Consider the following 17,334-nt stretch of genomic DNA (forward strand, 5'->3'; position numbering starts at 1 on the left):
AAAGGTGGCATAAACCCAAAAGTCAGATTCCCTGTTTTTTTAATATTATTTGCACAGGCATCATTGACTCCTTGGTTGTGAGTTAAGGTATTATTATTATTTTTTTTTTTTTGGCCGGGGCTGGGTTTGAACCCGCCACCTCCGGCATATGGGACCGGCGCCCTACTCCTTGAGCCACAGGCGCCGCCCCTAAGGTATTATTCTTACTAGAAAAGACAACAGAGAAGCAGTAAACAAGGATCTTCTATGGATTAGAGTCTCAGGGAGAGGTTCAAACTCCAGAAAAGGTTAGGGTAGCAGCTCTAGTTTGTCTTCCATCATCCACTTGGTTGGCTTGTTCTCATTCCACACTAAAGTCTCCTTTTTTGTCTAACCAAGCACTCAGCACCTACAGAGTCAAGAAACAGATAGCAAGCTATGACTCTTAAAAACTGCAAAGGATCAAATGTATTCAACTAAAGGGCTTTTTTAAATTTTGTTCTTATTTTTTTACAAACCTGGTATTGGGCCAGGGGCAGTGGCTCACATCTGTTATCCTAGCACTTTGGGAGGCCGAGGCAGGTGAACTGCCTGAGCTCAGGAGTTGACCAGCAGGAGCCAGAGCAAGACCTCATCTCTAAAAATAGCCAGGTGATGTGGCAGGTACTGTGTCCCAGCTACTTGGGAGACTGAGGCAAGAGGATCCATAGAGCCCAAGAGGATTGATCTGAGATTGCTGTGAGCTATGATGCCAGAGCACTCTAGGAAGGGGGACAAAGTGAGACTCTGTCTCAAAAAAAAAAAAAAAAAAAAAATACATGGTCTTGCTCTGTTACCCAGGCTAAAGCACTGTATTGTGATCACAGCTCACTGCAGCTTCCAGCTCCTGGGGTCAAGCAATCCTTCTGCCTCCGCCTCCCAAGTAGCTGGGGCTAGCATAGCCAACTATTTAAAAAAATATTTTGTAGAGCCAAGCGTGGTGGATCATGCCTGTAATCCTAGAACTCTGGGAGGACAAGATGGGTGGATTATTTGAGCTCTGGAGTTCAAGATCAGCCTGAGCAAGAGGGAGACAATGTCTCTACTGAAAATAGAAAACCTAGCAGCTGAGTGTAAGGATACACACCTGTAGGCCCAGCTATTCAGGAGGCTGAGGCAAAAGGATTGCTCAAATCCAGGAGTTTGAGGTTGCTGTGAGCTATGACACCAAGGCACTCTGCCCAGGGTGACGGAGTAAGGGTCTTTCTCAAAAAAAAAAAAAAAATGTAGAGATGGAGTCTTGAACTCCTGGCCTTTGGATTTCCAAAGCACTGGGATTTATAGGTGTAATCTAATGTGCCCAGCTTCAACTATATATTTTTTTCTTTAAACCACAATGCTGCCCAGAAAAAAAATTCTCAAATGTCTTCTGGCTACTATGTCTTATCCCCTAAAGATAGGGAAGTGTGAACATACATTAATAGCAACAGATGTAGCAACTAAAAAATAGCAACTCCAGCCTCTGATTTGCAGGTTTGGCTCTCTGACTTGAGGCTCTGGAAGCAGAAGTTCCCATTTCTTATCTATCTCCAGCTCTCTTCATTTTCTTTTTAAAAATTAAAAAATAATTTTCCATGCCTAAATTAAAGATATTACCTCTTTTGAGAGCTCTTCACTACTACTTAGCTTCTTATACTACTTTACTATCCATTAAAGCTGGACCCACTGAGGCTCCGGGTTTTCCAAACCAGCAAGCACAATATCAATGCTTCAGGATCTTGAATCACCTCTAAAGATAAACTGAGGTCACTTCAGTATCACCTTTACTTTAACAGATGTTCTGAAATCAGATTCCAGAGGCTATACTACTTTTTCTTGTAGCTTTCTTTCTTTTTTTTTTTTTTTTGTAGAGACAGAGTTTCACTTTATTGCCCTCGGTAGAGTGCCATGGCATCATACAGCTCACAGCAATCTCCAACTCCTGGGCTTAAGCGATTCTCTTGCCTCAGCCTCCCAAGTAGGTGGGACTACAGGCGCCTGCCACAACGCCTGGCTATTTTTTGGTTGCAGTTCAGCCGGGACTGGGTTTGAACCCGCCACCCTCGGTATATGGGGCCGACGCCCTACCGACTGAGCCACAGGTGCCGCCCTTCTTATAGCTTTCTAGATACAATACCTGAATCTGCTCCAAGACTTCTCGCTGCATCTCCCTAGCCATATGGTACACATGATGATCAGAGTCATTGTACATCACAGCATTTTGAAACATCAGCATCAGGTCCCGTTGGAAGTGGACCATGCTGCGAATCCGTCCCTTGGACAGATTCCTCTTCAGGCTAGTTAAGTCCATGGGTCTGCAGGTAGCCAAGAGAAACCAGAGGAAATCAAACCTTCCTGTGGAACATGTGGTGACCTAGTATGTTCTCTTAGAGAACTAAACAGTTAATGAAAATTGCAAAGATAACAACCCCCATGATATAATAAAATAGTTAACATTTTACTATTTATAATAGGCCAGCACTATGCTAACTACTTTCTATATTAACTCACTTAATCTTCTCAGCCTAGAAGTTAGGTACCATTATCATCTCCATTTGAAAGATGAGGAAACTGAGATCTAAAGAGGTAAAGTATTTGTCCAAAGTCATACAGCCTGGAGTCCAGTTGAGAGGTAGCTTGACTTTAGAGGCCACAAGCAAAGCCACTCTACTTTACTATTACGGGAAAGGTGCTGGCTCTAGGTTTACTAAAGTTGTAAAAAGCTACAATGATCAGTTTATCACACAGCAGTCACTGACTGTTTACAATGTGTAATCATACATTATGTATTTAATCTACTTCTCTTACTGCGTAAGTCAAAAACTAAGAATTGTTTTTCCTTTCATGCAGATGAAAAGAATAAGAATTAAGTGAATAGTAAGACAAATCTTTTTTTTTTCTGAGAGTCTCAGTATGTCACCCTCAGTAGAGCGCTATGACATCATAAGCTCACAGCAACCTCAAACTCTTGGGCTTAAGCGATTCTCTTGCCTCAGCCTCCCAAGTAGCTGGGATTATAGGCATCGTTCACAATGGCCAGCTATTTTCTTGTTGCAGTTGTCATTGTTGTTTAACTGGCCCAGGCTGGGTTTGAACCCAACACTCTCAGTGTATGTGGCTTATGCCTTATCCACTGAGCAACAGGCGCCGCCTTTTTTTTTTTTTTTTTTTAAGATACAGTCTCACTCTGTTGCTCATGCTAGAGTGCCATGGTGTCAGTCTAGCTCACAGCAACCTCAAACACCTGGATTCTCAAGGCGAGAAGACCCCTTGAGCTCAGGTGTTTGAGACCAGCCTGTGCAAGCATAAGACCCCGTATCTACTAAAAATAGAAAAACTAGCTGGGTGTTTATAGCACATGCCTATAGTCCCAGGGAGTGGGAGGCTGAGGCAAGAGGCTCACTTCAGCCCAAGAGTTGAAGGTTGTTGTTAGCTATGATGCCATGGCATGCTACCTAGGTTAACAGAGTAAGACTCTGTCTCCAAAACAAAATAGAACAAAACAAAAAAACTCTAGATTCAAGCAATCCTCCTGCCTCTGCCTCCCAAGTAGCTGGGATTATTGGTACCCATCATAATGCCACGCTAATTTTTCTCTTTTTAGTAGAGACGGGGCCTTGCTCTCGCTTAGGCTGATCTCAAACTCCTGAGCTCAAGGGATTATCCTGCCTCTGCCTCCCAGAGTGCTAGGATTACAGGCATGAGCCACCATGGCTGACTGATAAATTATTATTTTATAAGACACAGAGAGAGCCATACAGTGTACAAGGAGGACTAACCTTGGAGGTAAAAATCTGGAGTTTAGTTTTAGGTCTGCTATTAACTGTTAGTTGATCAAAAGCGAGTCAAGACCACTTTTAGCCTAGTTTCCTCATTTACAGAGTGAAGGAGCTTGTCTCTGCTCTGGTTTGAATGATGATACCCCCTCCAAAATTCACACTGAAACTTCACTCCAATGGGACCGAACTAAGAGGTGTGGTCTTTAGAAAGTAATTAAGTCATGAATCACTCTTCCCTCAAGAATGGGATTAGGATCCTTGTGAAAGGGATGCAGATAGAAGAGTGAGCCCTCTTGCCTTTTTGTCCCTCTGCCATTTGAGGACATAGCATTCATCTCCCCTGAAGGATATAGCAACAAGGAACCATCTTGAAAGCAGAGAGTAGTCTTCACCAGACACCAATCCTACCAGCACATTGATCCTAGACTTCCCAACCTCTAGGACCATAAAAACTATGGTTCTATTTTTTTTATAAATTACCCTGTCTATGGTATTCTGTTATAGGAACGCAAACAGACTAAGTCTCCAAAGGTCCTGTCATGATCTTTTATATTTTATTCTCTTATTACTATATTTATTTATGATGGCATTTTAGATGATCTATGCTATAAAAATCAAAAATAGTTCAATCAATGAATGTTTGTAACTTCCGTTTGGATTAACATTTTTGTCTTAGCATGCCTATAACCAACCGCCTAAGTGAATACAGGATTTTGCTCCAAAAGAACAGAAATAAAAACTATTTATGTGTGTGTGTATAATTTTTTTTTTTTTTTTTTTGCAGTTTCTGGCTGGGGCTGGGCTTGAACCTGCCACCTCCAGCATACGGGGCTGGCGCCCTACCCCCTTGACCCATAGGTGCCACCCCAGAAACAAAAACTATTAAAGGCCAATTTAAGATTATGATGAATGGATCTTACTACTTAAAATTCAAAACTTAAAAAAAAAGGTAAATAAAAAGCCCACATAAACATTTTGTTGCCTACATCTCTCTCTCTCTTTTTTTTTTTTTGCAGTTTCTGGCCGGGGCTGGTTTTGAACCCACCACCTCCAGCATATGGGACTGGCGCCCTACCCCTTTGAGCCACAGGCATCGCCCCCCTACATCCCTTCTTTCTTTCTTTTTTTTTTTTTTGAGACAGTCTCAAGCTGTCGCCCTGGGTAGAGTGCTATGGCATCACAGCTCATAGCAACCCTAAACTCCTGGGCTCAGGCGATTCTCCCACCTGAGCCTCCCAGGTAGCTGGGACCACAGGCGCCTGTCACAATGCCTAGCTGTAGCTGGCCTGGACTGGGTTCAAACCCGCCAACTTCAGTGTATGTGGCCAGCACCCTACCCACTGAGCCACGGGCACAGCCAGCCTACATTCCTTCTTAAATGAAAATATGAAGCTTACCACAACTTTACAAACTTGTTCAAAATATATCTTGAAGTTTGTAAATAAATGTAACTAAATGTAACTAAAGAAATAATCTAATAGATGGGAAATAAAGAATGAATAGGCAGATATAAAAGCAACCAACCTTTCTTGACCCCTTTTCCACTGACCTTTTCACCACATCCTTGTACCCTGGGGCCTGCCTTTCTGACACAGGCTTCAGAAATGGACTGCTGAACCTGTTAAGGGACAAACCCAGAGATGATGAAAAAACCCTGGAAAGTCATTCTAAATAAGGAGAATAGCTATGAACAAGAACACTTAACACTACAGAGTATGGCTCATTTTTTCTTAGACTTCCCTTAACGGAATACAGACTGTAAGCATCATTGTGGAGAAATCTATTAGCTCCTTCTTGCCAAACAAAGGCAGGAGAATTGCTTGAGCCCAGGAGTTGGAGGTTGCTGTGAGCTGTGATACCATCACACTCTACCCACAGCAACAGCTTGAGGCTCTGTCTCAAAAAAAAAAACAAACCAAAAAACCTGTAAAATATTTATTATTATACTGATATTTTCTCCAGTTCCTGAAGCTCTCTCTCTGTGGAAAAAGAATCCACCATATTGAAAGGGAATATGAATATGTGTGTGTGTGTATATATATATATAAATTTTTTTTTTTTAAACAGAGTCTCACTATGTCACCCTCGGTAGAGTGCCCTGGTGTCACAGATCACAGCAACCTCAAACTCTTGGGCTTAAGCAATTCTCTTGCCTCAGCCTCCCAAGTAGCTAGGACTACAGGCATCTGCCACAATATATGTATATTTTTGGCATGATTTCTCCCTCTGTTGCCCAGGCTGGAGTGCAGTGTCCCCATCATCACTCACTGCACCCTCAAACTCCTGGGCTCAAGCAGTTCCTTCACCTCAACTTTGAAAGTAAATAGGCCTACAGGCATTTACCAGTATGCCCAGAAAATTTTTCTACTTTTTTGTAGAGATAGTTTATTGCTATGTTGCCCAGGCTGGCCTCAAACTCCTGGCCTCAAGCAATCCTCCTCCCTTGGCCTCCCAAAGTTCTAATATTACAGGCATAAGCATCATGCCTGACCAGCATATATATTTAAAATACAAATTTTGTCATATAATAGAAACCAATTTCTTGAAGTATTTTTATACAGACTGCGAAAGCGGCTTTGAATGCTTACAGATAAGCCATGCTCAGGTACAGGATCTGCCTCTCAACTACGGCTCATATAAGGAATGAACATTCTTTTATGTTTAAGCCCTAATAAGTGTTGCTGCTTCAGTTCTGAACATAATCTTATTACCACTTTGGAGACCTACCTGTGACTGGCAATCATCTTCCAGACTGGCAGGACTGTCTTCTTAAATAGTGAATGATCCTTAACAGGGACAACTTTGCATAAATCAACCCTATGGGATAAAACACAAGAGAAAAGAGATAGTAACCTCATATACTGCCTCCCAGGTGGATAATGAGGTTTTTCCAAGACATACTGCTACTAATTAACAACTGAAGATCTCTGTCTCCTCTAAAGGTATCTGGCCAAGCAGATTTATTTATTTATTTATTTTGTAGAGACAGAGTCTCACTTTATGGCCCTCGGTAGAGTGCCGTGGCCTCACACAGCTCACAGCAACCTCCAACTCCTGGGCTTAAGTGATTCTCTTGCCTCAGCCTCCTGAGTAGCTGGGACTACAGGCACCCGCCACAACGCCCGGCTATTTTTTGGTTGCAGTTTGGCCGGGGCCGGGTTTGAACCTGTCACCCTCGGTATATGGGGCCGGCGCCCTACCGACTGAGCCACAGGCGCCGCCCTGGCCAAGCAGATTTAATTACTATTATCTATTGCTTTCATATGTATTCCAAATTTTAAGATAAAGATGTATTTGCCATCCAAGAAGTTTAACTGTCATGAAATAAAACATCTCAGGCTGCAGATTTCCGGCTGTCTGTATAATCACCGTATGTCATCTTAGCACTCTTGCTTATACACTTACACAGGGATTTATAGCAAAGCAACTGAAACTGTTCTTTACTGATCTAGATTTCAAGCTAGATCCTATTTAACAAAAATTTTAAATCCATGTATGGCTCAGTTTATACCTTCAACAAAAGAACATTAGAAAAATTATTGGTCCTACATGTGAAGAAGAAAATTATAACATGTATGTGGGGGGTGTATGGGTGATCACTGTATAATTTTTTCAACTGTACTTTATGTTTGAAAAATTGCCTCATAGGGCGGCGCCTGTGGCTCAGTCGGTAAGGCCCCGGCCCCATATACCGAGGGTGACGGATTCAAACCCGGCCCCGGCCAAACTGCAACCAAAAAATAGCCGGGCGTTGTGGCAGGCGCCTGTAGTCCCAGCTACTTGGGAGGCTGAGGCAAGAGAATCGCTTAAGCCCAGGAGTTGGAGGTTGCTGTGAGCTGTGTGAGGCCACGGTACTCTACCGAGGGCCATAAAGTGAGACTCTGTTTCTACAAAAAAAAAAAAAAAAAGATTTGTTGTTGTTGGCTCAGCACTTGCAGCTCAAGCGGCTAAGGCACCAGCCACATACACCAGAGCTGGCGGGTTCAAATCCAGCCTGGGCCTGCCAAATGATAATGACAACTACAACCTCCCCCCTCCAAAAAAAAACAGCCAGGTGTTGTGGCGGACACCTGTAGTCCCAGCTACTTGGGAGGCTGAGGCAAGAGAATCATTTATGCCCAAGAATTGGAGGTTGCTGCAAGCTGTGATGCCATGGCACTCTACCCAGGGTGACAGCTTGAGGCTCTGTCTCAAAAAAAAAAAAAAAAAAAAAAAGATTTGTTGTTGCTGTTGCAGTTGTCATTGTCATTTTAGCTGGCCTGGGCTGGGTTTGAACCCACCAGCCTCGGTGTACATGGCTGGTGCCCTACCCATTAAACTATGGGTGCAGCCCGTATTTTCAGAAAATGAAAAAAAAAAAGAAAAATTATTGGTTTTGCCTTCCCACAGGCAGCATGGGTGAATCTGCAGTGTAGTGAAGAAAAAACACCAGATCATACTGTATGTATTCTTTTCTTTCTTTCTTTTTTTTTGAGACAGAGCCTCAAGCTGTTGCCCTGGGTAGAGTGCTGTGCCATCACAGCTCACAGCAACCTCCAACTCCTGGACTCAAGCGATTCTCCTGTCTCTGCCTCCCGAGTAGCTGGGACTATAGGCACCCACCATAATGCCTGGCTATTTTTTTGGTTGCAGCTGTCGTTGTTTGGCGGGCCTGGGCTGGATTCAAACCTGCCAGCTCAGGTGTATGTGACTGGTGCCTTAGCCGCTTGAGCCACAGGCGCCGAGCCTTTTTTTTTAGAGACAGAGTCTCACTTCGTGACCCTTGGTAGAGTCGCATGGCATCACAGCTCACAGCAACCTCCAGCTCTTGGGCTTAGGTGATTCTTTTGCCTTAGCCTCCAGAGTAGCTGGGACTACAGGCGCCTGCCACAACGCCCAGCTATTTTTTGTTGTTGTTGTTGTTGTTGTTGCAGTTTGGCCAAGGCTGGGTTGGAACCTGCCACCCTTGGTATATGGGGCCAGCGCCCTACTCAATGAGCCACAGGTGCTGCCCAAAGTAATATTTTTTAAGAGACAGGGCTGCTCTGTCACCAGGGCTGGAGTGTAGTGGCATGATCATAGCTCACTTCTTGCAGCCTCTAACTTCTGAGCTTGAACAATCCTTCTACCTAAGTCTCCCAAGTAGCTGGCACTACAGTCATGTGCCACAACACCCAAATTTTTTGTAGAGACAGGGTCTCTCTATGTAACCCAGGCCACAAGCAATCCTCCTGGCCCGGCCTCCCAAAGTTCTGGGATTACAAGTATATACCACCACATATACCTAGCCCCAAAGTAATTTTTATTTTATTTTTTGCAGACAGAGTCTCACTATGTCACCCTCTGTAGAGTACAGTGGCATCACAGCTCACAGCAACCTCAAACTCCAGGGCTCAAGCGATTCTCTTGCCTCAGCCTCCCACGTAGCTCAGACTACGGGCACCTGCTACAACGTCCAGCTATTTTTGTTGTTGTTGTTGTTGTTATCATTTTTTAGCAGGCCCAGGCTGGGCTCAAACCCGCCAGCTCCAGTATATGTGGCTGGCACCATAACCACTGTGCTACAGGTGCTAAACCTAGAGACAGAGGTCTTACTCTGGCTCAGGCTGGTCTGGAAAGCCTGAGCTCAAGCAATCCATCTGCCTTAGCCTCCCAGAGTGCTAGGATTACAGGTGTGAGCCACTGCGTTGGCCACACCAAATAGTTTTTTTTTCCCTTTATTTTTTTGAGACGGAGTCTCATTTTGTCACCCTCGGTAGAGTGCCATAGCATCACAGCTCACAGAAACCTCAAACTCTTGGGCTTAAGTGAGTCTCTTGCCTTAGCCCTCCTAAGTAACTGGGACTACAGGCACCCGCCACAACATCGAGCTATTTTTTATTATAGTTGTCGTTGTTTTAGCTGGCCAGGGCCAGGTTCAAACCCACCAACCTTGATGTATGTGGCTGGCACCATAACCACTGTGCTACGGGCGCCAAGTCACCAAGTAAACTCTTTTAAATTATACTTTGTACCTTAGCCTCTTCCTTTTATGTTGAAGTTTGTATAATATTTGACGTGAGGGGATAATCTGACTCAGCAATGTTTCTTGAATAAATGACGCTAGTTTAAAGAGAAGGATTATTCATGAAAGAGATTATTTTCTTTGAGATAGAGTTTTGTTCTATGACCCTGGCTAGAGTTCAGTGGCATCATGCACTCTGCAACATCAAACTCTTGGGTTCAAATGATCCTCTTGCTTCAGCCTCCCAAATAGCTGGGACTACAGGCATGTACTATCACGTCCAACTACTTTTTCTATTTTTTGTAGAGATGGGATCTCTCTTTCTCTTGCCCAGGTCTACCTCAAGTGATAGTCTCGCCTTAACCTCCCACAGTGTTAGGATTACGCTGGCAGGAGCTACCACGACGTAGAGATTTTTAATGTTGACGAAATAGACTTATGCATATAGACTTCTATTTATATGAAATTGTTTTTCTTTCTTTCTTTTTTATTTTTATTAATTTATTTTTTTGAGACAAGAGTCTCAATATGTTGCCCTCAGTAGAGTGCTGTGGCATCACAGCTCACAGTAACCTCAAACTCTTGGGCTTAAGCCATTCTCTTGCCTCAGCCTCCCAAGTAGCTGGCACTACAGGCATCCACCATAACACCCAGCTATTTTTTTGTTGTAGTTGTTTAGCTTGCCTGGGCCGGATTCAAACCCGCCACTCTCGGTGCATGTGGCTGGCACCAAAACCACTTTGCTATGGTAGCCGAGCCTTTTATTTTATTTATTTATTTATTTGCAGTTTTTGGCCGGGGCCAGGTTTGAATCCACCACCTCTGGTATATGGGGCCAGTACCCTACTCCTTGAGCCACAGGTGCCGCCCTAACCTTTTCTTTTTTATTTTTTTGAGATAGAGTCTCAAAATGTCACCCTGGGTAGAGTGCTGTGGCGTCACAGCTCATAGCAACCTCAAAATCTTGGGCTTAAGCAATTCTCTTGCTTCAGCCTTCCAAGTAGCTGGGACAATAGGTGCCGGCTACAACGCCCAGCTATTTTTTGGTTGTACTTGTCATTGTTGTTTGGAGACCCAGGCTGGATTCGAACCCACCAGCTCTGGTTTATGTGGCTGGTGCCCTAGCCCTTGAGGTACAGGCACTGAGCCTATTTTCTTTTTTTAAAGAGACAGAATCTCACTCTGATGCCATGGCATCGTATGTCACAGCAACCTCAAATTCCTGAACTGAAGTGATCCTCTTGCCTCAGCCTCCCGAGTAGCTGGGACTACAGGCACCCACCGCAATGCCCAGCTATTTTTTAGAAACAGGGTCTCGTTCTTGCTCAGACTGGTTTCAAACTCCTGAGCTCAAGTGATCCACCAGCCTTGACCTCTCAGACTGTTAGAACTACAGGCATGAGCCACCTCACCCGGCATAATTCTATTTTTTGTATTTTCCAACTCTAATTTCCTTTGTTTTAACTTATGAAAAGTAATCCATTTCATGATAACAGATTCAAATAATCATAAGCAGAAGTATAAATCTTAACAACCTTGGATAAAAATATATACTTACAGCTTTGAGGAGGTAGCATGGCTGAAAAGGATATCCATCAGAGGAGTCTCTGGAATGCTGAAGCCATCATCACCCTCATCTAAAGGGGGCTGCTCTTCCATTTCTGACACATACCCTTCACTCTGGTCTTCCTCTTTAGATTCTTGCTGAGCCTCTCCCTGTGAATGCTAGGAAACACAGGAAATTTTTGAAGGAGATTTACTATCTGCATGATAATTTTACTTTCACAGAGTAAATTCTTTAAATTCTTTTTTTGTAGAGACAGAGTCTCACTGTAACGCCCTCGGGTAGAGTGCCATGATGTCACATGGCTCACAGCAACCTGTAATTCTTGGGCTTACGCGATTCTCTTGCCTCAGCCTCCCAAGCAGCTGGGACTACAGGCGCCTGCCACAACCAGGCTATTTTTTTTGTTGCAGTTTGGCCGGGGCTGGATTTGAACCCGCCACCCTCAGCATATGGGGCCGGCGCCCTACTCACTGAGCCACAGGCACCGCCCAAATTCTTTAAATTCTTAAGGTAAGAAGAGGCCAATTATATAAAGCCATAAAAGAAATTAGAGAAAACTGACTTAACTGGACCCAAGTCAATGAATTCTTAGTCACAATCTTCTAGAACTTTGACTTTGTATATCCCCCCTCAAAATGAAAAACCAATATTTACTCCAAGTCTAGATGGATGTTGTACTTTTTAAAAACCATCACTTGGGTGGCACCTGTGGCTCAGTGGGTAGGGCGCCAGCCCCATATACTGAGGGTAGCGGGTTCAAACCCAGCTGCAGCCAAACTGCAATAAAAAAGCTGGGCATTCTGGCGGGACCCTATAGTCCCAGCTACTCAGGAGGCTGAGGCAAGAGAATCACCTAAGCCCAGGAGTTGAGGCTGCTGTGAGCTGTGACCCTACAGCACTCTACTGAGGGCGATAAAGTGAGACTGTATCTCTTAAAACAAACAAACAAACAAACAAACAAACCATCACTCTCCCCTGTGATCATGAAGTTAAACTACTCTAGCTGGCCAGATGATATTAATAATGATAATTGGATTAAATGTTACTGATTTTTGCTCATCAACCCATGAATGGATCAACAAACTGTGGTATGTGTATACCAGGGAATACTATTCAGCCATTAAAAAATATGGAGACTTTACATCTTCTACATTTACCTAGATGGAGCTGAAATACATTCTTCTTAGTAAAGTATCGCAAGAATGGGAAAATAAATATCCAATGTACTCCATTTTAATGTGAAACCAATATATAAACAATTACATGCTCATATGAACAATAAAACACAACTATAGTCTAGTACAAGGGGAGAAGGAGGCAGGAGAGGGAGGGGAGGAGGATGATTGGCAGAAGGAGGGAAGGCATGAGGCAGGATCTCACCTAATATGCACATTGTGAGGGTATATAATATGCCCCCTGGGTGAGGGGCTCTTTTACAACTGGAACTTTACTCTGGAAGTGAGAACAATGGAACCTAAAAATTTGTACCCACATATTAATTATGAATTTTTTAAAAAATAATAAATTTTACTGGGCGGTGCCTGTGGCTCAGTGAGTAGGGCGCTGGCCCCATATGCCAAGGATGGCGGGTTCAAACCCAGCCCCGGCCAAACTGCAACAAAAAAAATAGCCAGGCGTTGTGGCGGGCGCCTGTAGTCCCAGCTACTTGGGAGGCTGAGGCAAGAGAATCGCATAAGCCCAAGAGTTAGAGGTTGCTGTGAGCCGTGTGACACCACGGCACTCTACCGAGGGCGGTACAGTGAGACTCTGTCTCTACAAAAAAAATAAATAAATTAAATTAAATTTTACTGATTGCTTAGTATAAACCAGGCACTATGCTAAGGGCTTTACATGAATTGTCTCACCTAAACCTCATAGCAAACCTACGAAGTAGAGCACTGTTATCCCATTTTTAGCACGGAAAGCTGAGGTTATAACATTTTCACTAATACACCTAAGGTCACACAGCTAAAAATGATGGTGAAACTAGGATTTGGACCTGAACAGTTTAGCTCTGTGGAGTTAGCCTATGTGCTCTAACCATTCTGCTCTGCCTCCCTTTGCAGCAGACCAAGGACAGGTGAGGTATGCACTTACCCCCTCTTCACTCTCTGTGGGTAGTCCCTGAACTACACGAGTAGCTGAGGGAGCTGTAGCCACTTCTGGCTTTCCATCTTCTCCCAGTGGCTTCTGTTCAGCTTCTAAGAGGTCTACGTTGGCTGAACACTCTTTGGTCTCACTACAGGGCTCCCCTTCTCCTTCAGCAGTTTCAATTTCCTTTCCCTCTTGTTTGATACCAGCTGGAGGGCAACAGCCTTCATTTGACTCTTTGCTGCTAATGCACAATGGCTCCATTAAGTAAGCTACCTACAATCAAAGGTTATTATTAGATGCATAGGAACACCAATGGAAAGCAATATCCACATATCAACAATACCAGATGCTGGCTGGGCATGGTTGCTCATGCCTATAATCCTAGCACTCTGGGAGGCTGAGGGGGGTGGTCTACCTGAGCTCAGGAGTTCAATACCAGCCTGAACAAGAGACCCTATCTCTAAAAACAGCTGGATGTTGTGGTGGGCACTGAGGTTGCTGTGAGCTATGATGCTACAGCACTCTACCCAGAGTGACAAAGTGAGACTCTGTCTTAAAAAAAAAAAAAAAAAAAACCCAAACCAATGCCAGACGCTTATACTGTTATTGTGACTAAGTCCGAGATGATAAATTGGTTTAATTAATTCACACAATCATTTAAAATTGTATATATTACAGGTATTAGGCTAGTTGCTGGGGATATTACAGTGAACAAGACAGATACAGTTCCTGCCTCTTCTCGGAGCCCATGTTGTATTTTTCATCTTAAGTGTCAACTCTGATTAATTTTTTTTTACTTTTTATGTTTTTAAGACAGAGTCTCACTTTGTAGCCCTCGGTAGAGTGCCGTAGCGTCACAGCTCACAGCAACCACAAACTACTCTATCTAGTGATTCTCTTTCCTCAGCCTCCCAAGTAGCTGGGGCTATAGGCACCTGCCACAATGCACAGCTATTTTTAGAGACACGGTCTCGCTCTGACTCAGGCTGGTCTGGAACCTGTGAGCTCAGGCAGTCCACTCGCCTTGGCTTCCCAGAGCTAGGATTACAGGCATGAGCCACTGCACCCAGCCTTCAACTCTGACTTAAAGTGGCTACCTAAAAAGTGTTGAAAATTTTGTCTATCACAGACACTGCAGAGAAAAGTGGCAACATTCAAACTAGATGCTTGCTGATTTTGACCTAAAATCTCCCAAATGTGTTCAGTGGCAGCATAAACTCTCTGTACAATTCTGTTTATTTTTGGTCCTTAGTTCTTTTTGGGGTTTTTTTTGTTGTTGTTTTTTTTTTTTTTTTTTTTTTTTTGTAGAGACAGAGTCTCACTTTATGGCCCTTGGTAGAGTGCCGTGGCCTCACACAGCTCACAGCAACCTCCAACTCCTGGGCTTCAGCGATTCTCTTGCCTCAGCCTCCCGAGTAGCTGGGACTACAGGCGCCCGCCACAACGCCCGGCTATTTTTTGGTTGCAGTTTTGGCCGGGGCCAGGTTTGAACCCGCCACCCTCGGTATATGGGGCCGGCGCCTTACCGACTGAGCCACAGGCACCGCCCTTTGTTGTTGTTTTTTAAATTTTATTTCCTTGCTGTTTTTGTTGTTGAGACAGAGTCCCACCCTATGCCCCTGAGCAGACTGCAATGGCATTGTAGCTCACTGCAACCTCAGACTCAGGCCGTGGGTATCCCGCTGCCTCAGCCTCTGGAAGCCGCTGGGATTACAGGCGCTCGCTGCAGCACCCAGCCAGGTTTTTCCACTTTCTTCATGAGTCGGGGTCTCACTCTCGCTCAGGTGAGTCTCAAACTCCTGAGCTCAAGCAATTCTCCCTCCTCGGCCTCCCACAGTGCTGGGATTACAGGTGTGAGCCACCACGCCTGGCTGGTCCTCAGTTCCTAACTAGGGTAATAAAGACAATTTAAAATACTACCTTGAAGCATAATGACAATTTTAAGGAGAGTTTGGGCAAGTGTAACGTCTCACAATTCTGAAAGAATCAATTACAAGGATACTTATAAGACAATCTTACATTCAGAAATTCTACTTACTGTAACTCAGGCCCCTTATGTTCAGATCTTAGAACATCCAGTCAAAAAGTATGTATTTGGTGCAAATTCTGTATTAGCACAATGTGCTAAGGACATAGCAATGAACTCTGTTCCTAACACTGTGGAGCTCGTATTTTAGTATTAAGAGTAGCAGAAGCAGGCAGGGGTAAGTGTTCTCTTAGAAAGTTTAGGCTCTTTCAGTTTTGGAAATAATAGCTCACCATTACCTCAGAGAGAAAGTGGAGGAGGTTCTGGCGGCTGATTTGCTCTGACTCTTCCTGAGATTCCTCACTGACTCCATCCCCTACAAGAAGTTCACTATGTTCTCTCCCTGAGCTGCTTTCCTCTAGTTCTTCAGCCCTCGGATCCTCAGTTTCCCTCCAGCTGCTCACATCAAGATCCAGACTGGAGTCCCATGAGCTGAAAAGGGACCTGCAGTCGTTGCTCAACTCAGATTCATTGGGACAGTCTTGTTGAGAATCCAACCAATCCCACTCACGTCTCATCTGTAAATACACAGGGAAAAATGAATTAAATTCCTTCAAATCAATTCCTAAGGCATCTCCATCCTCTTAAGTTCTATAGAAAAGGAACCAGGAATTTCCTTTTTTTTTTTTTTTTCAGGAATTTCTTTCTAATCATCATTAGGAAGAGTTAAAAACTAGTTGAAGGGAGATATTGGGAAATGAAATTATCTTCGTCTTTGGGAATAAAGAAAAAGATCCACATCAGTTTAATAGACATATCAAATGGTACAATTCAGTATAAGAGAGATATTATCCAATAGTTTTTACTTGGATTTCATCATACTCCCAAAGAAGGAAAAGAACTGGAGTCTGTCTTCCTCTATCCCAAGTCACCTATAAACTCAACCGCGAGGCAATAAACTTGAGGGGCAAGAATGTTTTCCTTAGTGTGTACATATTTTTTCTTTTTTTTTTTTTAGAGACAGAGTCTTAGTGTACCGCCCTCGGGTAGAGTGCCATGACGTCATACAGCTCACAGCAACCTCCAACTCTTGGGCTTACGCGATTCTCCTGCCTCAGCCTCCGGAGCAGCTGGGACTACAGGCGCCCGCCACAACGCCCGGCTGTTTTTTGGTTGCAGTTTGGCCAGGACTGGGTTTGAACCCGCCACCCTCGGCATATGGGGCCAGCGCCCTACTCACTGAGCCACAGGCGCTGCCCTAGTGTGTACATATTTTTAACATAGTAACTATTCATTAAATCTTTAAAATACATTTCAAGATTACCTTTGGGATCCTTCTGGTCATATCTATTACTTCTCAAAGTGAGAACTGAAACATCAAGTTTTATTATTTTTTGTTGTTGTTGCAGTTTGGTAGGGGCTGGGTTTGAACCTGCCACCCTTGGTATGTGGGGACGGCGCCCTACTCACTGAGTCATAGGTGCCGCCCAGAAACATCAAGTTTTAAAAATACCTTCCCTTGCCTTCATTACAATACTACACTGTTCTGGTTTTCCTTATACTTTTGTCCTCTCCTTTTTATAACTTTCTTTTTTTTTTTTTGGTTTTTGGCCGGGGCTAGGTTTGAACCCGTCACCTCCGGCATATGGGACCGGCGCCCTACTCCTTGAGCCACAGGCGCCGCCCTCCCTTTTATAACTTTCAATAGATCCTTGCCCTATATTTTCTTTCTTGGCCCTCTGCTTCTTTATTAATACTTTATTTCTTCACACACACTCACACACACACACATATATATATATTTTTTTTTTTTGAGACAAGAGTCTCACTATGTCACCCTTGGTAGAGTGTCACAGCTCACAACAACCTCAAACTCTTGGGCTTAAGCAGTTCTCTTACCTCAGCCTCCCAAGTAGCTGGGACTATAGGCGCTCACCACAAAGCCTAT

At 43.9% G+C, this 17,334-nt stretch overlaps 1 protein-coding gene across 1 annotated transcript; it reads right to left on the minus strand.

Moving 5' to 3' along the window:
• Positions 1–225: 225 nt before the first annotated feature.
• On the minus strand, positions 226–15,964 carry LOC128568514 (bromodomain-containing protein 8-like). Its single transcript, XM_053566200.1, has 7 exons — positions 15,686–15,964; positions 13,424–13,693; positions 11,318–11,484; positions 6,504–6,593; positions 5,326–5,394; positions 2,135–2,312; positions 226–388 (listed from the first exon to the last, which is right to left on the minus strand). Exons 1-7 carry the CDS (start codon positions 15,962–15,964, stop codon positions 341–343), a joined length of 1,101 nt encoding a protein of 366 aa, XP_053422175.1. The 3' UTR covers positions 226–340.
• Positions 15,965–17,334: the final 1,370 nt, after the last annotated feature.

Source organism: Nycticebus coucang, chromosome 17, assembly GCF_027406575.1.
Source record: "Nycticebus coucang isolate mNycCou1 chromosome 17, mNycCou1.pri, whole genome shotgun sequence".
NCBI lineage: Eukaryota > Metazoa > Chordata > Mammalia > Primates > Lorisidae > Nycticebus > Nycticebus coucang.